Consider the following 24,237-nt stretch of genomic DNA (forward strand, 5'->3'; position numbering starts at 1 on the left):
CTCTGCCAATAACAGTTAGTTCCGTTTTCCCCTCCCCACTCAGACCACTCCCAGAGAGAGTTGCTCTTTGCTACGAAGCTATTTGTGGGGGGGGGGGTTCTTTCTTTACCATTTTTAATTTAAAAACAATCACAGTAATACCGATAAATTATTTGATATTGAGATAAAAAGGTTTGCATTGGAACTTTTTATATGCTGACTGTTTAATCACTGGCTTGCCTGGGGTTTAACCTTTATGTAAAGCTTTTTCATCAAACTGTCCTCATCCTCAAACAATTGCTTTCATGTTTGGTGAAGGGAGAGAGAGAGAGATTACATTTAACCAATTACATTTTGGATGGCAAAGTAAACGCTCAGTTTGGAATAATGGAATAACCACGTGAACGTAAATTGATTTGAGATGTGCGTAGCCGAGTTGAGCAAGCGAGAGAGGATCGTCACTAGTTACCACAGCCATAAAGTCATAAACCAGCGAACATGTCTACAATTTATCTTCTTCAAATGTGATTTTAAATCTAACCACACTGCAAACCTTATGCCTAACACTAAATTAAGACCAAAAAGCTCATGTTTGTTTTCATACATTTTTACGAAATAGCCCATTTTGACTTTGTAGCTGTGGTAACTAGTGGAAACCGAGAGCGCAAACAAACGGAGAGAGAGAGAGAGAGAGAGAGAGAGAGAGAGAGAGAGAGAGACAGAGAGGAACCATAGTTGGGAGAGCATCTATTTGTCCTCCGAGGAATGCCTGAAATCTTCGAGGCGATGGGGACTGTTCTCTGGATTATTCTCTGCATGGATCATACTACGGGTTATTTCACTCTGTCGGTATCGGTATGATTAACGTAAAGTTGCATTACGGGACTATGGAGAGGAGGAAGAGCCTGTTTACCTGGCTGGTACTCTTCACGGTGCAGTTCAGCCGGAGTTCACAGCAAGTACTCAGAATAGGTAAATGCAATGGGCGGCATAGCCTAATACTTAATAGTCTATATAATATTTGGTTTTATATACCTAATTTTAACTATCTGCAATAGTAGTATCTGTCCACTAGCCTAGTATCCACTTCTATGGTTGGTATAGTCCATTGGTCACCAACCTTTTCTGACTGAGCCAAGATCACTTTCTGAGTCCAAACACAAACCGAGATCTACAGCTCAGATGTTTTTCTAACATGACTTTGTAACATTAACCCAATTAATAACAGTTCTGTGTTAAGGAGGTTTGTGCAGTAGGCTATAGTCCCAATACATTTACACTGCATATAGGCTATGCCTCAATTGCCAATGTTATTCTTCTCAGACCATTTTGAAATATATATATTTCTCTCTCCCTTCACCAAACATGCACACACAGTGCATTCAGAAAGTATTCTTTATTACAGCCATATTCTAAAATGTATTAAAAAAATAAACTTCTCATTAATCTGCACACGATACCTCATAATGACAAAGCAAAAACAGGTTTTGAGAAATGTTTGCTAATTTATAAAAATTGAACTGAAATATTACATTTACATAAGTATTCAGACCCTTTACTCACTACTTTGTTGAAGCACCTTTGGCAGCGATTACAGCCTCGAGTCTTCTTGGGTATGATGCTACAAGCTTGGTACACCTGTATTTAGGGAGTTTCTCCCATTCATCTCTGCAGATCCTCTCAAGCTCTGTCAGTTTGGATGGGGAGCATCGCTGCACAGCTATTTTCAGGTCTCTCCAGAGATGTTCGATCAGGTTCAAGTCCGGGCTCTGGCTGGGCCAATCAAGGACATTCAGAGACTTGTCCCGAAGCCACTCCTGCGTTGTCTTGGCTGTCTGCTTAGGTTTGTTGTCCTGTTGGAAGGTGAACCTTCGTCCCAGTCTGAGGTCCGGAGCACTCTGGAGCAGGTTTTCATCAAGAATCTCTCCGTACTTTTCTCTTTTCATCTTTCCCTCGATCCTGACTAGTCTCCCAGACCCTGCCGCTGAAAAACATCCCTACAGCATGATGTTGCCACCACCATGCTTCACCGTAGGGATGGTGCCAGGTTTCCTCCAGACGTGACGCTTGGCATTCAGGCCAAAGAATTCAATCTTGGTTTCATCAGACCAGAGAATCTTGTTTCTCATGGTCTGAGTCCTTTAGGTGCCTTTTGGCAAACTCCAAGCGGGTTGTCATGTGCCTTTTACTGAGGAGTGGCTTCCTTCTGGCCCTCTACCAAAAAGGCCTGATTGGTGGAGTGCTGCAGAGATGGTTGTCCTTCTGGAACGTTCTCCCATCTCCACAGAGGAACTCTGGAGCTCTGTCAAAGTGAACATCGGGCACTTCGTCACCTTCCTGACCAAGGCCCTTCTCCCCCGATTGCTCAGTTTTGCCAGGCGGTCAGCTCTAGGAAGAGTCTTGTTGGTTCCAAACTTCTTTCATTTAAGAATAATAGAGGCCCCTGTGTTCTTGGGGACCTTCAATGCTGCAGAAATGTTTTGGTACCCTTCCCCATATCTGTGCCTTGACAAAACCCTGTCTAAGCGCTCTAAGGACAATTCCTTCGACCTCATGGCTTGCTTTTTGCTCTGACATGCACTGTCAACTGTGGGACCTTATATAGACAGGTGTGTGCCTTTCCAAATCATGTCCAGTCTATTTAATTTACCACAGGTGTACTCCAATGAAGTTGTAGAAACATCTCAATGATGATCAATGGAAACATGATGCACCTGAGCTCAATTTTGAGTCTCATAGCAAAGGGTCTGAATATTTAAGTAAATAAGGTATTTCAGTTTTTTATTTGTAATAAATTTGCTAACATTTCGGTTTGTCATTATGGGGTATTGTGATGTCCTTATGAGGTATTGTGATGTCATTATGGGGTATTGTGATGTCATTATGGGGTATTGTGATGTCATTATGGGGTATTGTGATGTCATTATGGGGTATTGTGTATAGATTGTTAAGGATTAAAAAAAATACATTTTAGAATAAGGCTGTAACGTAACTAAATGTGGAAAAAGTCAGAAAGTATTCATACCCCTTGACTTATTCCACATTTTGTTGTGCTACAGCCTGAATTCAAAATGGATGAAAAATATGTATTCTTACCCATCTACACACAATACCCCATAATGACATGTGTATTGATTGATGAGGATTTAATTTTTTTTATTTAATACATTTTAGAATAAGGCTGTAACGTAACAAAATGTGGAAAAAGGGAAGGGGTCTGAATAATTTCCGACTGCGCTGTATTTGGTTGATTTTGCAAATACGGGCACTTTTGTATGTTAAATGTTTTGGAAAATGAAACCTCTTGAAAATGATTTTTCTATCCGAATATTTTCTTCACTCTGTCTGGAAACAAGCTCTAATAGTGGCTGAGGCCACTATTTAACAATATAAAGATTTTTATTGGTTTCCACAAACACATGAGGGGGAATGTCATTACCACCATAAAATGTGATATTTTTAGTTGAAAAAGAAATGACAGAAATTGTGCCTAAGATTATTTTATATAAGATTTCACATTCATTTGATTTTTGTAAAGTTGTCTTAATTATATGTATTCATCATTGTCTAAATGTCCATATATGCCTTGATGATAATCAGAAACATGTATTTACCACATCAAAATCTTAATTCCTAAAATAATGTAAAATATTATCTTAAGAACAAGCATATAACATTCACATATGGGAAAAAAAATCATCAATATCAATTGTAATTTAATACACCATTGCCTGAAAATATGTACCGTGATGCTAATGACAGAGTGTTGTGGTAATGACATTAGATGAGACTAGATGAGACTAGAAAAGGATGAGACTAGGTAAGGATGAGACTATATAAGGATGAGACTAGATGAGACTAGATAAGGATGAGACTAGATAAGGATGAGACTAGATAAGGATGAGACTAGATAAGGATGAGACTAGGTAAGGATGAGACTAGATGAGACTAGATAAGGATGAGACTAGATAAGGATGAGACTAGATAAGGATGAGACTAGATAAGGATGAGACTAGATAAGGATGAGATTAGATGAGACTAGATAAGGATGAGACTAGATAAGGATGAGACTAGATGAGACTAGATAAGGATGAGACTAGATAAGGATGAGACTAGATAAGGATGAGATTAGATGAGACTAGATAAGGATGAGACTAGATAAGGATGAGACTAGATGAGGATGAGACGAGATAAGGATGAGACGAGATAAGGATGAGACGAGATAAGGATGAGACTAGATGAGGATGAGACGAGATAAGGATGAGACTAGATAAGGATGAGACGAGATAAGGATGAGACTAGATGAGGATGAGACGAGATAAGGATGAGACTAGATAAGGATGAGACTAGATAAGGATGAGACGAGATAAGGATGAGACTAGATGAGACGAGATAAAACAACTGATGAAAAATACCATTAAACATTTTAATGCCACAGTTGTGTAATTTGATTAAAGATATAGAACAAACCATTCGTTCCAATTCATCCCAAAGGTGTTCGATGGGGTTGAGGTCAGGGCTCATTTCTGTATGGACCTCGCTTTTGTGCGCGGGGGCATTGTTATGCTGAAATAGTTAAAGGCCTTCCTCAAAACTGTTGCTACAAAGTTGGAAGCACATAATCATCTAGAATGTCATTGTATGTTGTAGCATTAAGATTTCCCTTCACTGGAACTAAGGGAAAACAACCCCAGACCATTATTCCTCCTCCACCAAATTTTACAGTTGGCACTCTGCATTGGGGCAGGTAGCGTTCTCCTGGTATCCGCCAAACCCAGATTCGACCCTCGGACTGCCAGATGGTGAAGCGTGATTCACCACTCCAGAGAACACGTTTCCAGCGAGCTTTACACCACTTCAGCCGATGCTCGGCATTGAGCATGGTGATCTTAGGCTTGTGTGTGGCTGCTCGGCCATGGAAACACATTTCATGAAGCTCTCCCGACGAACCCGTATTTTACTGACATTGCTTCCAAAGGCAGTTTGGAACTCGGTAGTGAGTGTTGCAACCCGAGGACAGACAATTTGTACGCGCTTCAACACTCGGCGGGTCCCGTTCGGTGAGCTTGTGTAGCCTACCACTTCGCTGGCTGAGCCGTTGTTGCTCCTAGACGTTTCCACTTCACAATAACAGCACTTACAGTTGACAGCTCTAGCAGGGCAGACATTTTACGAATTGACTTGCTGGAAAGGTGGCATCCTATGAGGGTGCCACGTTGAACGTCACTGAGCTCTTCAATACGAGCCATTCTACTACCAATGTTTGTCTATGGAGACATCCACGGTGAAGAGGCGACTCCGGAGATGCTGGCCTTCTAGGCAGAGTTGCAAAGAAAAAGCCACATCTCAGACTGGCCAATAAAAAGATTTAAGATGGGCTAAAGAACACAGACACTGGACAGAGGAACTATGCCTAGAAGGCCAGCATCCCGGAGTCGCCTCTTCACTGTTGACGTTGAGACTGGTGTTTTGCGTGTAAGTTTTAATAATGAAGCTGCCAGTTGAGCACTTGTGAGGTGTCTGTCTCTCAAACTAGGCACTCTAATGTACTTGTCCTCTTGCTCAGTTGTGCACCGGGGCCTCCCACTCATCTTTATACTCTGGTTAGAGCCAGTTTGCGCTGTTCTGTGAAGGAAGTAATACACAGCGTTGTATGAGATCTTCAGTTTCTTGGCAAATTCTCACATGGAATAGCCTTCATTTCTCAGAACAAGAATAGACTGACGAGTTTCAGAAGAAAGTTCTTTGTTTCTGGCCATTTTGAGCCTGTAATCGAACCCACAAATGCTGATGCTCCAGATATTCCACTAGTCTAAAGAAGGCCAGTTTTATTGCTTCTTTAATCAGAACAGTTTTCAGCTGTGCTAACATAATTGCAAAAGGGTTTTCTAATGATCAATTAGCCTTTTAAAATGATAAACTTGGATTAGCTAACACAACATGCCATTGGAACACGGGTGTGATGGTTGCTGATAATGGGCCTCTGTACGCCTATGTAGTTATTCCATTAAAAATCTGCCGTTTCCAGCTACAATAGTCATTTACAACATTAAACAATGTCTACACTGTATTTCTGATCAATTTAATGTTATTTTAATGGCCAAAAAAAAACAAAAATCTTTAAAAAACAAGGACATTTATAAGTGACCCCAAACTTTTTAACGGTAGTGTAGATAGATAGATAGATAGATAGATAGATAGATAGATAGATAGATAGATAGATAGATAGATAGATAGATAGATAGATAGATAGATAGATAGATAGATAGATAGATAGATAGATAGATAGATAGATAGATAGATAGATAGATAGATAGATAGATAGATAGATAGATAGATAGATAGTACCAGTCAAAAGTTTGGCCTTGGCTACTGTATGGGTTTTCTACAACATTAATGCATCGCTAACCTTCTGGAAACTTTTCTATGTTTGTGAAACTCAAACACACTGTAGAATGGGATGAGGAGAGAGAGCTATGTGGATACAGTTACCTGTGGATGGATATTAGATAGAGAAAACCCTCAATGAAGGAATGAATGCTCTTGTTTACAGAGAAGTGTCTTCATAATCTGCACATACTAGTAGGCTTGGGTGTTTATTTTTTTTAGGGTCATTGTGGAAAGATCCAATAACCTTTGACCCCAATAACAATAGGTCGTGATAATATTATCTCAGCTTGAATATTACGGTCTGACCTTCTTTATGTAATTCCACCCTAAGGAATAAGCGACGCAGCCTCTATCCTTCATGGAGGATTGACCGTTTTGGTGGGTGATTCTGCTCTTTACATCACACGTCTCTGCCAAATGGCTCCTAGTTTTGGCTCCTGACCTCCAACGGTAAGGTTTCTTCACGGTGAGTTAACAGGTAGCCTAGACTGCGGGATCCGGTGGCCCCCTGCCGCGACGCCAATTGTTCTCCTGCGTCTGTCTGTTGACCTCCTGTGGGCATGCGCCTCACACGGGCGGTTTTTAATGATCGGCGTTCCGTCCCGTTAAGCTTCTTTACAACGAAAGGCCTGATTAGACTCCCCCCTCCCCCCTCCACTCATCCCTAGAAGAAAGAGAGATTGGACTGGAAGCCAGAAACAGAAATCCTTGCCTTGCACAGGTTTTTGTTAACAGGCGGGATGACTGTATAGCTGCCAAATCTCCCAGAGTCAATTAACGCTGGTGTTGAACTTTTTCCCCATGCAGTTTAAGCTACCAGCTCTAAGCGGAGTGTTGCAATGCCGTTTCTCATCACAAAAGGGGGCTGCTCCTTGTAATACGCTAGGCTATAGCCTATTTAGGCTATTCATCAAAATAGCCTATTTTGCATTGATGAACAAAGATAATCTCAGGGACTGTTCAAACAGTAAAACCAAACAACAAGATTCCCCCCTGAAAAGGCATTTTGTTTTAGCAGTAATAACTAGTGATTACAGGCTATTGTGAAATGGTAGAACCTACTGTAGCCAACCAGTTAGCCGTGTGTTTTTATTCAATTCATGACCAAAACATGATCTATTTTTTTAGTAGCTATGGGAATGAATACACAAGCAGGATATCAAACCGGGAGGATGTTTTATGTTACACCGGCAAATTATAACAATATTTGCCAGGGCATATTTTTTTCTTCTTATAAATCTGATTATTTATGCAGGAAGCTAAAAAAGGCTAGCTAGCTTGCTATGTTTTTATCCAGGCTAAAGCCAGCTAGCCAGGCTGCCAGCTAGCTGCTACTAGCAAGGGAAGGTGACTCTTACTTGTTTTCACAAAATGAAAAGACCAAAAAAAATAAAAAATAAAAAAATTAAAACCGTTGCTATCTTATTGTGAATGGGAGTGGGACCGGCAAGAATATCATGTATCATGTCCCCTATTCCAAAAATCCCAGTCCACTCACGTGCATGTACGCATGCAACTAGAGTTAAGCTTGTAGTAACCTTTTACGCATGCAGCCAAAAGTTGTTCATTCTTACCACACGCACACACTGACACACACACGCACACACTGACACACACACACACACACACACACACACACACACACACACACACACACACACACACACACACACACACACACACACACACACACACACACAGTTAATTTGCTTTGAATGTGCATTAATCCAGGGGCGCAACTTTGGTTTTAGAAGTAGGGGGGGCACACCATTTATTGTATTTTTTAAATATTTTTAATCCAGTTGGATAAATACTCCAAACAGCCTACCCAACCGCATGGAGGCGTCCGCATGGTCCTAAAGCACATCGTTGCCCTGTTTCGTATCAATATTCCAATTATAAAACTAGAGGGGGGGGGGACGACATGTCCCACGTCCCCAGTGACAGTTGCGCACCTGCATTAATCTATTTAGTAAGCTGACTGAAACATATTGATGTGCTGTATAGGCTATTATAAGATTTGACTCTCTTTTTCTTTCTCTCTCTCTGTCTCTATCTCCTTGAAGCGATTGATAAGAGATCACTCGTTTCACAGACATTAGATCGAACCTTCTGTACTGTGTAAAGAACACACACACACACACACATACGGCTAATAGATTATTGATTGCCCTTCGTTATTTTTATTTTTTTTAGAGCAAAACTACTGAACACACACACACACACACACACACACACACACACACACACACACCCCTCAGTCTGCTATGACACCACTTTATCAATCAGTGAGAGAGATGGATGCATTGAAGACAGGAAGGAGGGAGAAGGGCAAATATCACACATAACACTCCTGTCATAGCCAGCCCATGGCGAGGTGCTAAAAACCATCCTGCCCTAGATTAGAATAGATTCCCAATGCAGGGATGACACTAGGTGATGAAGATTAGTGTCTATTTAAAAGTAGAGACTCAGAGCTAGAAAATGGTATATCAGACGCTACAGTTGAGGAACAAGTGGGAAAAGTCAATACTGCTTTGAAAGTTGATAAACTTCTAACCTCACTTTTGAGAAAATTGTCCTTTTTTAAATGTTTTGGTACAACTACTGGAGAGCTCTTCTTTGTCTACACCACATTCAGTATCGTTCACACCCTCTAAACCCTTAGTCCCACCCATCTCTTTAAGGATTCACATGTGAGGCCATGTGCTAAACAGAGTGAGTAGTGTACTAAACAACCAAACATTTCAAGACTAAAAGTGGTAAAAGTAGTAGCCTAACGAATAGCAAAATCACTAGCCTATGTCAATATACTATCCCCATAGTACAAAAGTTGACTTATTCTGTGTGAGAAACAAATATTCCAAACATAGTCTGGGACAGTTATAGGATGCGATAGATCCTAAATTAATTCAACCACTAGCATAAAAAAAAATGTTTTTATGCAATGAGGCTGGTGCAACAGATCAGAACGTTTAGCTTAAAATGTTGATAAACTATTAGGCTATTTCTTCACATTATAAGCGCAGCAATTCACACACGGCAGTAGACTGTGATTATGCTTGTGTAATGCTTTTATAATAAAGGTGCATTTTTATGGTGAAAATGATCTTCCCCAAACTGTATGCCAGTTCGGCCATACACCGGTTGGAAAGCAGATTAATGTGCTTCATTTTAATTATTATTTGGTCACTTTAGTTGTGATACATATCTTATCAAAACATATGGGCTAGGCTCCAAATATGATTTGAAAGAAAGTATGCATTGTTTCTTGCCTTATGCTGGGCATCATTCACAAGTGATAATATATAATTCACCAGTGATAGGCTAATATTGTCACCTATCAGACGATCCTTGATTTCATCTTGTCTTTACATATACTAAATAATATATGTGTCAAATTTGATTTGATTTAGAATGGACCATTATCATGCACCTGTTGAGACAGGGGCAGCGGGGAAAAAAATACATGTCATCTATGCTCTTAAATAGCGATTGGAGGACGTTTTGCCCGTGGTTCTTTTTCAGGCCAGCCAGGTTTGCTATAATCCTGCTGTAAAGAGAAGCAATATTAGGAAAGTTGCTAAATAAATATAATAAGCCTATAGAAAGCTGATGGAATCCTCCTCTTTTTAATAGAGGCCATCAGCAATTGCATAGCCGATATAAATGTTGCGCAACATGAGCTCATGGGCTCTCATAAGGTGTTTGATTAGATTTTCCATTACATTTGCATTGATGTCAGAGCACCACGCAGCCAGGTGCTTGACCTCCTCCCTGTAGGCTGACTCGTCATTGTCACTGATCAGACCTACCACCGTGGTGTCGTCTGCGAACTTGACGATGGTGTTGGAACCGTGTACAGGAACGCAGTCGTAGGTGAAGAGGGAGTACAGGAGGGGGCTCAGCACGCAGCCCTGTGGCACACCGGTGTTCAGGTTCAGGGTTGAGGAGGTGAAGTTGTCTAAACCTGATAGACTGGGGTCTGTTGGTTAGGAAGTCCAAAGTCCAGTTACAGAGAGAGAGAGGCTGATCACTTGGTCATGGAGTTTGGTGACCAGCCTAGAGGGAAGGACCGTATTGAATGCTGAGCTAAAGTCTATGAACGGCATTGTAAAGCTGTGGAGATGGCGTCCTCTGTAGACCTGTTCGGTCGGTAGGCAAACTGGTGGTGATCCAGTGTTGGAGGGAGGCAGGACTTAAAGTAGGCCAAAACCAGTCTTTCGAAACACTTCATGATCGTGGGGGTGAATGCAACAGGTTGGAAGTCATTCAGGCTTGATGCGGTGGACTGCTTCGGCACTGGCACAATGGTTAAGGTCTTAAAGCACTGTAATTTGGCTGCCTTCATGACTCGTGACCACCGGTGTGGTGATAATACGGTCATCGCAACAGCCCTAGGTGGGACTTCCAATTTCATTGGCTGATTCCTGGTGATGACCCGGTTGGACATGACTCCAACAGCCAATCATGAAGAAGATAATTAACTACTTCAGAATGGAGATGGCCTCAATGGCGCTGCCCATGTGCTCACAGAGGCCATAATTGAATGGATATAAGATTGCGACCTCTTTCCATCTCTATGGAGAAAGCAGATATCCCAAAAGTGTGCTTGTTTAAAAGGAAATCACTGGTTTAAGAAATGGTGGAAACTCCCTCAAACCCATGCATCCACCAATCCATTGTAGATTAGAACAGAATGAGAGGGTTAAGAGGTGATTGTTGATTGGATGGGACAGGTAATAGGTGCCTCTGAAATTGAATGCATTTCACAGTGAATAAATGGGTGATTCTCCCCAGACACAGATGGCTTGGAGACTTGTTTGGGAGAATGTAGAGACAGAGCGTGGTTAATAGATGTCACCGAGTTTCAGAAGTACGCTCCTGTTGAGAGTGAATCACAGTGTAAAATCATTTTCACCTCTGAGACCGAATGGCGTCTGATTCTGGAACATTCTAGAATAGTCTGATAGTAGAAAATTCTAGAAGTCTGATTGACAAAAATTCTAGAACAGTTATTGAGGAACATTTCTAGAAGAGTCTTAGGAGCATTCTACAACAGTGTGATTGGGGAGCATTCTAGAACACTGAGGAACATTCTAGAACAGTCAAATCGTTCTACTTTTACACTCATAATTTCCCGCTGCTACTCTGTTCTTGATTTTTTTCTTCTTATTATCTATCCTGATGCCTAGTCACTTTACCCTGCCTTCATGTACATATCTACCTCAAATACCTTATTATTATCTATCCTGATGCCTAGTCACTTTACCCTGCCTTCATGTACATATCTACCTCTAATACCTTATTATTATCTATCCTGATGCCTAGTCACTTTACCCTGCCTTCATGTACATATCTACCTGAAATACCTTATTGTAATCTATCCTGATGCCTAGTCACTTTACCCTGCCTTCATGTACATATCTACCTCAAATTCCTTATTATTATCTATCCTGATGCCTAGTCACTTTACCCTGCCTTCATGTACATATCTACCTGAAATACCATGTACCTCTGCACATTGATCTGGTACTTCCTGTATATAGCTGCACATTGATCTGGTACTCCCTGTATATAGCTCCATATTGATCTGGTACTTCCTGTATATAGCTCCACATTGATCTGGTACTTTCCTGTATATAGCTCCACATTGATCTGGTACTTCCTGTATATAGCTCCACATTGATCTGGTACTTCCTGTATATAGCTCCACATTGATCTGGTACTCCCTGTATATAGCTCCACATTGATCTGGTACTTCCTGTATATAGCTCCACATTGATCTGGTACTTCCTGTATATAGCTCCACATTGATCTGGTACTTCCTGTATATAGCTCCACATTGATCTGGTACTTCCTGTATATAGCTCCACATTGATCTGGTACTTCCTGTATATAGCTCCACATTGATCTGGTACTTTCCTGTATATAGCTCCACATTGATCTGGTACTGGTACTACCTGTATATAGCTCCACATTGATCTGGTACTTCCTGTATATAGCTCCACATTGATCTGGTACTTTCCTGTATATAGCTCCACATTGATCTGGTACTTCCTGTATATAGCTCCACATTGATCTGGTACTTCCTGTATATAGCTCCACATTGATCTGGTACTGGTACTACCTGTATATAGCTCCACATTGATCTGGTACTTTCCTGTATATAGCTCCACATTGATCTGGTACTTCCTGTATATAGCTCCACATTGATCTGGTACTTCCTGTATATAGCTCCACATTGATCTGGTACTTCCTGTATATAGGTCCACATTGATCTGGTACTCCCTGTATATAGCTCCACATTGATCTGGTACTTCCTGTATATAGCTCCACATTGATCTGGTACTTCCTGTATATAGCTCCACATTGATCTGGTACTTCCTGTATATAGCTCCACATTGATCTGGTACTTCCTGCATATAGCTCCACATTGATTTGGTACTGGTACTTCCTGTATATAGCTCCACATTGATCTGGTACTTCCTGTATATAGCTCCACATTGATCTGGTACTTCCTGTATATAGCTCCACATTGATCTGCTACTCCCTTTAAACTTTTAGAGGTTAAAACCGTTTAGAGTTTAATGACTATGATAGTAGATAACAGAGGATGGATGGATCATATTGTAGTTACACCACAATACTAACATAACAGAAGGAAACCTGTACAGAATAAAAATATTCCAAAACATGCATCCTGTTTGCAATATGGGACTAAAGTAATACTACAAAGAAATGACATGTTTGTCCTAAATGTAAAGTGTTGTGTAAAGACAGACAGACAGACAGACAGACAGACAGACAGACAGACAGACAGACAGACAGACAGACAGTTTCCCAAAATTGGGGCCTTAAGGGGTAATCAACTAATCATCAAGCTATGCTTATTTGAATCAGCTGTGTAGTGCTGGTGGGGAAAACCCCAAAATGTCCACCCCTTGAGGTCCCAAGGACAGAGTTTGAGAAATGCTAATATATATAGTATCATGAATTTTTTATTTTATTTTTAAACCTAAGCATTGCTGCGCGAGAGGCTGGCATTCTATTACTGCAGCTGCTGAGGGGCCAGTGAGATGGGAGCGAGCAGACGCAGGATCCAGAACTCAGCTATAGCCAAGGTTAGCTAACTTGTAGCAACCACAATGTCATTTATCATCCCATATAACAATAGAGAAGCTAGCTAGCCAGCTATAGTATATATAGCTAATTCCTGAGGCTACGTGATGCACTTTCTCCCCATTCAGATAAAACAATAGCCTTCCTGTTGGTGACTCATTGTAGTCTAATCCTCATTAAATTCCGGTAATTTTATTCCATCTTGCATTGCGTTAGTGAACTCTCCCTCCACGTGCTACACGTTGATCCTCTTTGCCACTTTGATTGGCCAACATAAACAACAAGCTACACGTGAAGGCCACCGATTGGCTGCCGGTCTTTTTATGGGGTGTACGTCATTAAAAACTACACTGAAAAGTGTGTTTTTATTAAATTAATAATTTGAAATGTCATGGTGTATCTTTTGTGTGTGTAATTTATAAAAAGCCTTTTCGGTGTATGCGTATACATTTTTGTTGTGTAAAACGAGAGAGAGACAGTGATTCAGCAAAGTACATATTACAACAATTATCGTTAAGATCCCTGTGTCGGTCTGGTGTGGAATGGGTTTGGAACGTCGAGGTCCCCCTGTGTGTGTCTGGTGTGGAATGGGTTTGGAACGTCGAGGTCTCCCTGTGTGTCAGTCTGGTGTGGAATGGGTTTGGAACGTCGAGGTCTCCCTGTGTGTCAGTCTGGTGTGGAATGGGTTTGGAACGTCGAGATCCCCCTGTGTGTCAGTCTGGTGTGGAATGGGTTTGGAACGTCGGTCTCCCTGTGTGTGTCTGGTGTGGAATGGGTTTTGGAACGTTCCAAAGACAGGTTAGGGTTTGACTAGCAGATGCCAGATCTAATTTTGTTCTCTTCAGCTTCATAAGAAAGGAGACAGACAGACAGAGATAGAGACAGAGAGAGAGGGAGTGAAATTGATGGTCTCATGTGGGGCAAAAAACTGGTGCACTCAATTCAATTATCTCTCCTTTAGCCTGATGTGCCCTCTCTCTCTCTTTTCTCTCTCTCTCTCTCTCTCTCTCTCTCTCTCTCTCTCTCTCTGTTTCTCTCTCTCTGTCTCTCTCTCTCTCTCTCTCTCTCTCTCTCTCTCTCTCTCTCTCTCTCTCTCTCTCTCTGTTTCTCTCTCTCTGTCTCTCTCTGTCTCTCCTCTCTCTGTCTCTCTCTCTCTCTCCATTTGTATGTTCAACTGTTTCTCTTGTACAAGACAGCTGACACGTCTGTTCTTATTTTGGGGTTGAGGGATATGAAGGTCACAGGGTCTCTCCCTCTTGTCCTCCTCTCTTTCTATCTTCCTCTGTCGCTCCCCATCTCTTCCTCTCTCCCTCCATCTCTCCCCTCACTCTGTATCAGAACAAAAATATAAACACAACATATAAAGTGTTTGTCCCATGTTTTATGAGCTGAAAAAAAGATCCCAGAAATGTTCCATATGCAAAAAAAAGCTTATTTCTCTCAATTTTTGTGCACAAATATTTTTACATCTCTGTTTGTTAGCATTTCTCCTTTTCCAAGATAATCCATCCACCTGACAGGTGTGGCATATCAAGAAGCTGATTAAACAGCATGACCATTACACAGGTGCACCTTGTTCTGGGGACAATAAAAAGGGCCACTCTAAAATCTGCAGTTTTGTCACACAACACAATGCCACAGATGTCAAAAAGTTTTGACGGAGCGTGCAATTGGCATGCTGACTGCAGGAATGTCCACCAGAGCTGTTGCCCCAGGTTACAGTGGGTCCGCTATACAGCTCTCTCTCATAGAGAGGGGAGAGCGGGAAGTTGAATGTTTTTATGGCGGTCATAAAATACACTGCCTCTATGCTCTGTAGTGTTTGAGATTGGAATGTAAATTGTGGAACACAGAGAGACACTTGGACATCAAAAATTTGATTAAATTAAACAATATTTCTATTTTTGAGAATGTGGGAGTAGTCCGTGGACACTTAAGGGACAGTCATGACGAGTGTGTTTTATTTGGTGGTCTCATGAAGGACAGGTAACCCTCATTACTGTGTCTTTGGTTTTGTACACTTAATTATGGGGTTTAAATTTACATTTTAGTCATTTAGCAGATGCTCTTATCCAGAGCGACTTACAGTAGTGAATGCAGACATTTCATACATTTCATTTCATGCATTTTTTCTTCTTTTTTTGTACTGTTAAATCTAAATATTTTGAAACGCATGTGATTAAACATGAAACTATTTGTGAAAATATGTAATGTAATGTTAACCTTCTAAATGAGAAAATATGGGTTTTTCATATAAAGTTAACCAAATCAGTGGCCACGCCCACGTGAGCATAGACGTTAAGTCAGCGTCATGGAACTGCCCTTTCCTCAGAAGTGTATAAAACCCACTCCTGACGAAATGTACATTAAGAAGACTAGAAAACATAGGAGCTGACGCTACATGGTGAAATGGTTAAGAACTACATCTCCAGATGGCCCAGGAGACCAGACAGCGTGTAGTTTTGGCTACACGGCTGGAAATTGTTAAACTCTGAGACTATCGATCACTACAGAATAAGAGAAAATCCTAGACGTAGAATTACTAGTCTGCAGCTGGAAATTACGTAAGTCTAGTACGAGAATACCCGACAACAGAGGATGCATCTATTCTATACAACGACCATCTGTACGCCTGACGTATCCATTACAACAGACACTGTCCAGAGCCGCTGAGAAAGCTACAACCAGGAAAGACATTGTGACTTCTGGGGAAGTTAACCAGAGAGTCTCTGATGAATTGACTCTCCAGCAGACGGACCGGCGATTCCAACAGAGAAGACAACAACGACATACGGGCGTAAATATATACACATTGCAATTATTTTAGAATGACCGGCCGTTCATGTGCAAAGGATTTAGCATTTCAATTAATATAATTATCAACTGTGTGTAGTGAATAGGGTGCAGTGTAGGGGGAAGTGCAGTAGGGGGGGGAGTGGTAGGTAGGGGGGAGTGCAGTAGGGAGGGGGGCGGCAGTAGGGAGGGGGGAGTGCAGTAGAGAGGGGGGAGTGCAGTAGGGAGGGGGGAGTGGTAGGGAGGGGGGAAGTGCAGTAGGGAGGGGGAGTGCAGTAGGGAGGGGGAGTGCAGTAGGGAGGGGGGAGTGCAGTAGGGAGGGGGAGTGCAGTAGGTAGGGGGAGTGCAGTAGGGAGGGGAGAGTGCAGTAGGGAGGGGGGGCGGCAGTAGGGAGGGGGAGTGCAGTAGGGAGGAGGGACGTGCAGTAGGGAGGGGGAGTGCAGTAGGGAGGGGGGGGAGTGCAGTAGGGAGGGGGGGGGAGTGCAGTAGGGAGGGGGGAGTGCAGTAGGGTTAGTGCAGTACAGGGTGTGCAGTAGGGTTAGCGCAGTACAGGAAGTGCAGTAGGGTTAGCGCAGTACAGGAAGTGCAGTAGGGTTAGCGCAGTACAGGAAGTGCAGTAGGGTTAGCGCAGTAGAGGGAGTGCAGTAGGGTTAGCGCAGTAGGGTTAGCGCAGTAGAGGGAGTGCAGTAGGGTTAGCACAGTACAGGAAGTGCAGTATGGTTAGCGCAGTACAGGGAGTGCAGTAGGGTTAGCGCAGTAGAGGGAGTGCAGTAGAGTTAGCGCAGTAGGGTTAGCACAGTAGAGGGAGTGCAGCAGGGTTAGCGCAGTACTTGAAGTGCAGTAGGGTTAGCGCAGTAGGGTTAGCGCAGTAGAGGGAGTGCAGTAGGGTTAGCGCAGTACTTGAAGTGCAGTAGGGTTAGCGCAGTAGAGGGAGTGCAGTAGGGTTAGCGCAGTACAGGAAGTGCAGTAGGGTTTAGCGCAGTAGAGGGAGTGCAGTAGGGTTAGCGCAGTACAGGAAGTACAGTAGAGTTAGCGCAGTAGAGGGAGTGCAGTAGGGTTAGTGCAGTACAGGAAGTGCTGTAGGGTTAGCGCAGTAGGGTTAGCGCAGTACAGGAAGTGCAGTAGGGTTTAGCGCAGTAGAGGGAGTGCAGTAGGGTTAGCGCAGTACAGGAAGTGCAGTAGGGTTAGCGCAGTAGAGGGAGTGCAGTAGGGTTAGCGCAGTACAGGAAGTGCAGTATGGTTAGCGCAGTACAGGAAGTGCAGTAGCGTTAGCGCAGTACAGGGAGTGCAGTAGGGTTAGCGCAGTACAGGGAGTGCAGTAGGGTTAGCGCAGTAGAGGGAGTGCAGTAGGGTTAGCGCAGTACAGGGAGTGCAGTAGGGTTAGCGCAGTAGGGTTAGCGCAGTACAGGGAGTGCAGTAGGGTTAGCGCAGTAGGGTTAGCGCAGTACAGGGAGTGCAGTAGGGTTAGCGCAGTACAGGAAGTACAGTAGGGTTAGCGCAGTATAGGGAGTGCAGTAGGGTTAGCGCAGTACAGGAAGTGCAGTAGGGTTAGCGCAGTACAGGAAGTGCAGTAGGGTTAGCGCAGTACAGGAAGTGCAGTAGCGTTAGCGCAGTAGAGGGAGTGCAGTAGGGTTAGCGCAGTACAGGGAGTGCAGTAGGGTTAGCGCAGTACAGGAAGTACAGTAGGGTTAGCGCAGTATAGGGAGTGCAGTAGGGTTAGCGCAGTACAGGAAGTGCAGTAGGGTTAGCGCAGTACAGGAAGTGCAGTAGGGTTAGCGCAGTACATGAAGTGCAGTAGCGTTAGCGCAGTAGAGGGAGTGCAGTAGGGTTAGCGCAGTAGAGGGAGTGCAGTAGGGTTAGCGCAGTACAGGAAGTGCAGTAGGGTTTAGCGCAGTAGAGGGAGTGCAGTAGGGTTAGCGCAGTACAGGAAGTGCAGTAGGGTTAGCGCAGTAGAGGGAGTGCAGTAGGGTTAGCGCAGTACAGGAAGTGCAGTAGGGTTAGCGCAGTACAGGAAGTGCAGTAGGGTTAGCGCAGTAGAGGGAGTGCAGTAGGGTTAGCGCAGTAGAGGGAGTGCAGTGGGGTTAGCGCAGTACAGGAAGTGCAGTAGGGTTAGCGCAGTAGAGGGAGTGCAGTAGGGTTAGCGCAGTACAGGGAGTGCGAGTGCTTCTCTAATGTAATGTTTTATGCGTCCTCCACACTCTCGTCCTCCACGCTCTCGTCCTCAGAGAACGAGTGTGAGTGAGTGTGTGGAGAATGGTAGTGTGCATATTGAAAAACACCCATGGATTGTATCTGTGACCAACAGATGCATATCTCTTTTCCCAGGCATGTGAAATCCATAGATTATAGAGCCTAATGAATTCATTTCAATTGGCTGATTTCCTTATATGAACTGTAAAATCTTTGAAATTGTTGCGTTTAGTTCAGTGTAATATTTTCCATCTGAGTGTGATACTGTAGGCACTGAACCAGCGTGAGGTGGTTGTGATACTCTGTCTTTCCCTCTAGTTGAACATGTCTACAGGGTGGGTTGGCCTGAGAGCTCAGCTCTTTCTTGCCTTTTATTTTCTCTTCATCTCTCTCTCTGTCTTTATCTCTCTGTCCCACCCCTGGCTACAACTAAATCTCTCTATGGCACCCCATCCATCCCTCCCTCCAACGTTCTATCTCTCCCTCCCTCCCTCCATCTCTCGCTCCCTCTCCCTTCCTCCCTTCCTCCCTCATCTCCCTCCCTCCATCTCTCCCTCCCACCATCTCTCCCTGCCTCCCTCTCTCCCTGCCTCCATCTCTCCCTGCTTCCATCTCTCTCTCCCTCCATCTCTCCCACCCCTGCCTATATCTAAATCTCTTTATTCTATCCATCTCTCCATCTCTCCCTCCTTCCATCTCTCCTTCCCTCCATCTCTCCCTCCCTCCCTTCTTCCATCTCTCCTTCCCTCCATCTCTCCCTCCCTCCCTCCTTCCATCTCTCCCTCCTTCCATCTCTCTCTCCCTCCCTCCTTCCACCTCTCCCTCAATGTCTTTCTCCTTCCCTCCCTCCCTCCCTCTCTCCCTCCCTTCATCTCTCCCTTCCTTCCTCCCTCGTCCCTCCCTCCCTCCATCCCTTCCTTCCTTCCTTTCCTTCCTTCCTTCCTTCCTTCCTTCCTTCCTTCCTTCCTTCCTTCCTTCCTTCCTTCCTTCCTTCCTTCCTTCCTTCCTTCCTTCCTTCCTTCCTTTCCTTCCTTCCTTCCTTCCTTCCCTCCCTCCCTCCCTCCCTCCCTCCCTCCCTCCCTCCCTCCCTCTTCCTCCCTCCATCCTCCCTCCATCTCCCTCTCCATCCCTTCCTCTCTCCCTCCCTTCATCTCTCCCTTCCTTCCTCCCTCATCCCTCTCTCCCTCCCTTCATCTCTCCCTTCCTTCCTCCCTCATCCCTCCCTCCCTCCCTCCCTCCCTCCCTCCATCTCTTCCTTCCTTCCTTCCTTCCTTCCTTCCTTCCTTCCTTCCTTCCTTCCTTCCTTCCTTCCTTCCTTCCTTCCTTCCTTCCTTCCTTCCTTCTTCTCTCTCCCTCTCTCCAGCTCTTCCTCCCTCTATCTCTCCCCCAGCCATCTCTCCCTCCATATCTTCCTCCCTCCATCCCCCTCTCTCTCCCTCCATAGGGCCCTGGTCAAAGTAAAGTAATGCTCTATATAGTGAATAGAGGTGGATCCGTTTCTAAGGAACATGATAGAATAAGGTTGCACTGTATTAAATCATGGTTGTTAAATGTGCTTTGATAATGTATTGTAGATAAAGTAGTGATCTCATTCCATTCTCAATGTATTTTTTTTCTTCTCCTGTGACTGGGTCAGGCTTGCTGTTGAATCTAACCATTCATAATAACATGGAAAAAGAATCACCCATTGCACAAAGCCATGCATTTTACATAAACCAAATCTGTATCCCCAAAAAGCACCCTATTCCCTAGGTTATGCACTACTTTTCCCATAGGGCTCTGGTCGAAGGTAGTGCACTACTTTTCCCATAGGGCTCTGGTCGAAGGTAGTGCACTACTTTTCCCATAGGGCTCTGGTCGAAGGTAGTGGACTACTTTTCCCATAGGGCTCTGGTCGAAGGTAGTGCACTACTTTTCCCATAGGGCTCTGGTCGAAGGTAGTGCACTACTTTTCCCATAGGGCTCTGGTCGAAGGTAGTGCACTACTTTTCCCATAGGGCTCTGGTCGAAGGTAGTGCACTACTTTTCCCATAGGGCTCTGGTCGAAGGTAGTGCACTACTTTTCCCATAGGGCTCTGGTCGAAGGTAGTGCACTACTTTTCCCATAGGGCTCTGGTCGAAGGTAGTGCACTATTGTGAATAATTTGGGACAGAGCCATGTATTTTACATAAGCCATTATTCGTTAGATAAGGCGATACCCTGCATGTTTTGTTTCCAACTTGTTTTTCACAAATAACGAAATAATTGCTTTCTGGCTTCATTGCATAATTAACTTTCTCCATCCCCTGGTCATTTCTTCGTTCCTTCTCATCAGTTTGTTTTTCTCTCTTTACCTTCTTCTTTCTTCTTGTCTTCTCTCTGTTATTCATTTTTTAAATCTCTAACTCAAGTGATGGCTTTGTTTTGTATGTATTTATTTATTACGAGTGAACTAGTTCACTATCTCTCTTTTTCCCTCTACCGCCATGTTCCCCTCTCTCCCCTCTCTCCCCCTCTCTCCCCCTCTCCCCTCTCTCCCCCTCTCTCCCCCTCTCCCCTCTCTCCCCCTCTCCCTCTCCCCCTCTCTCTCCCCTCTCCCCTCTCTCCCCCTCTCCCTCTCTCTCCCCTCTCTCCCCCTCTCTCCCCCTCTCCCCTCTCTCCCCCTCTCCCCTCTCTCCCCCTCTCCCTCTCCCCCTCTCTCCCCCTCTCTCCCCCTCTCTCCCTCTCTCCCCGTCTCTCCCCTCTCTCCCCCTCTCTCCCCTCTCTCCCCCTCTCTCCCCTCTCTCTCCTCTCTCCCCCTCTCTCCCTCTCTCCCCCTCTCTCCCTCTCTCCCCCTCTCTCCCCTCTCTCCCCTCTCTCCCCTCTCTCTCCTCTCTCCCCCTCTCTCCCTCTCTCCCCTCTCTCCCCCTCTCTCCCTCTCTCCCCCTCTCCCCCTCTCTCCCCTCTCTCCTCTCCCTCTCTCCCCTCTCTCTCCTCTCTCCCCCTCTCTCACACTCTCCCCTCTCTCCCTCTCTCTCCCCCTCTCCTTCATTTCCTCCCTCCAGGTGGTATCTTTGAGACTCGTGAGAGTGAGTTGGTGAGTGTAGAGGAGTTGGCCTTTAAGTTTGCAGTGAGCAACATTAACAGGAACCGGACCTTAATGCCCAACACCACTCTGACCTACGACATCCAGAGAATCAACCTCTTCGACAGCTTCGAGGCCTCCAGGAGAGGTACCACCTGGGGCGATGGAATAGTTTAACATCAGATTAATATTGCCAATTCTAAATGCACCCAAAATCACCACTGCTTTGTCTTTATTTTCTCTTTTTTTTCACTTCCTCCTTCTTTTTCATCCCCCCTCTCCTCTCCTCTCTCCTCCCCTCACCCCACTCCTCTCATCCCCTCACCCCACTCCTCCCCTCATCCTCCTCCCCTCACCCCCTCACCTCTCCTCCCCTCCCCCTTTCCTCATTCTCCTCCTCTCCCCTCCGCCTCTTCTCTCTTCCTCCCCTCTCCTCTCATCCCCTCATCCCGCCTCCTCCTCTCTTCATTCTCCTCCTCTCCCCTCCGCCTCTTCTCTCTTCCTCCCCTCTCCTCTCATCCCCTCATCCCGCCTCCTCCTCTCCTCATTCTCCTCCTCTCCCCTCCGCCTCTTCTCTCTTCCTCCCCTCTCCTCTCATCCCCTCATCCCGCCTCCTCCTCTCTTCATTCTCCTCTCCTCCTCTCACCTCCCCCTCTTCTCTCTTCCTCCCCTCTCCTCTCCCCAGTGTGTGACCAGTTGGCTCTGGGTGTATCTGCAGTGTTTGGTCCGTCCCACAGCTCCTCAGTCAGTGCTGTCCAGTCCATCTGTAACGCCCTGGAGGTGAGAGAACATCACATTACATCACAATACTGTCCAGTCCATCTGTAACGCCCTGGAGGTGAGAGAACATCACCATGACACCATAACATGACACCATAACATGACACCATAACATGACACCATAACATGACATAACACACCATTAGATGAAGTTAGACAATATCACACTGTAACATAGGATGGCATGACACATAACATGACACCATAACATGACAACATGACATGACACCATAACACCATGACATGACACCATGACATGACACCATAACATGACACCAAGACACCATAACATGACCCCATGACCCCATGACACCATAACATGACACCATAACATGACACCATGACATGACACCATGACATGACACCATAACACCATAACATGACACCATAACATGACCCCATGACCCCATGACACCATAACATGACACCATAACATGACACCATGACATGACACCATGACATGACACCATAACACCATGACATGACACCATGACATGACACCATGACACCATGACATGACACCATAACATGACACCAAGACACCATAACATGACCCCATGACCCCATGACACCATAACATGACACCATAACATGACACCATGACATGACACCATGACATGACACCATGACACCATAACATGACACCATAACATGACACCATGACATGACACCATTACATGACACCATGACATGACACCATAACATGACACCATGACACTATTACATGACACCATAACATGACACCATGACATGACACCATAACATGACACCATGACACCATGACATGACACCATAACATGACACCATGACACCATTACATGACACCATTACATGACACCATAACATGACACCATGGCATGACACCATGACATGACACCATGACATGACACCATTACATGACACCATGACATGACACCATGACATGACACCATGACATGACACCGTAACAGGACACCATACCATGACATGACACCATGACACCAAGACATGACACCATGACACCATGACATGACACCATGACATGACACCATGACACCATAACATGACACCATGACATGACACCATTACATGACACCATTACATGACACCATGACATGACACCATAACATGACACCATGACATGACACCATAACATGACACCATGACACCATGACATGACACCATGACATGACACTATGACACCATTAGATGACACCATGACATGACACTATGACACCATAACATGACACCATACCATGACATGACACAATAACATGACAACATGCAAGCATAACATGACTACATAACATACATGACAACATGATGACAATAGATGACATGACATGACATAACATGACACAATAACATGACAACGTCATAACATGACAACGACATGACAACATGACATGACACAATAACATTACATAACATAACATGACATAACATAACATGACGACATAACTTGACCTCATGACCCCATAAGGTGACAACATGACAAGACGACATGACAACATAGCAAACCATCAGATAATAAAGGAGAGGAGAGAATATGATGTTTTTACATTTGTATACTTATTATACTGTTGTTTTTACATTCATGTACTTATTATACTGATGTTTTTACAGATGTATACTTATTATACTAATGTTTTTACAGATGTATACTTATTATACTGATGTTTTTACATTCATATACTTATTATACTGATGTTTTTACAGATGTACTTATTATACTGATGTTTTTACAGATGTACTTATTATACTGATGTTTTTACAGATGTACTTATTATACTGATGTTTTTACAGATGTACCTATTATACTGATGTTTTTACAGATGTACTTATTATACTGTTGTTTTTACAGATGTACTTATTATACTGATGTTTTTACATTCATATACTTATTATACTGATGTTTTTACATTCATATACTTATTATACTGATGTTTTTACAGATGTA

At 43.9% G+C, this 24,237-nt stretch overlaps 1 protein-coding gene across 3 annotated transcripts in view; it reads left to right on the plus strand.

Moving 5' to 3' along the window:
- Window positions 1-688: 688 nt before the first annotated feature.
- Window positions 689-24,237, plus strand: part of grik1a (glutamate receptor, ionotropic, kainate 1a) — a 93,853-nt gene continuing 70,304 nt past the window's right edge. For all 3 annotated transcript variants that reach the window (XR_006757732.1, XR_006757733.1, XM_045690248.1), the window contains exons 1-3: window positions 689-951; window positions 21,499-21,666; window positions 22,204-22,298. Coding sequence is in view for 1 of the 3 variants with exons in the window: in XM_045690248.1 (XP_045546204.1) it covers window positions 837-951; window positions 21,499-21,666; window positions 22,204-22,298 (378 nt within the window). In the remaining 2 variants the exon portion in view is untranslated. The remainder of the gene's footprint in view (window positions 952-21,498; window positions 21,667-22,203; window positions 22,299-24,237) is intronic.

The sequence above is a fragment of the Salmo salar genome, chromosome ssa11 (genome assembly GCF_905237065.1).
Source record: "Salmo salar chromosome ssa11, Ssal_v3.1, whole genome shotgun sequence".
Lineage (NCBI taxonomy): Eukaryota > Metazoa > Chordata > Actinopteri > Salmoniformes > Salmonidae > Salmo > Salmo salar.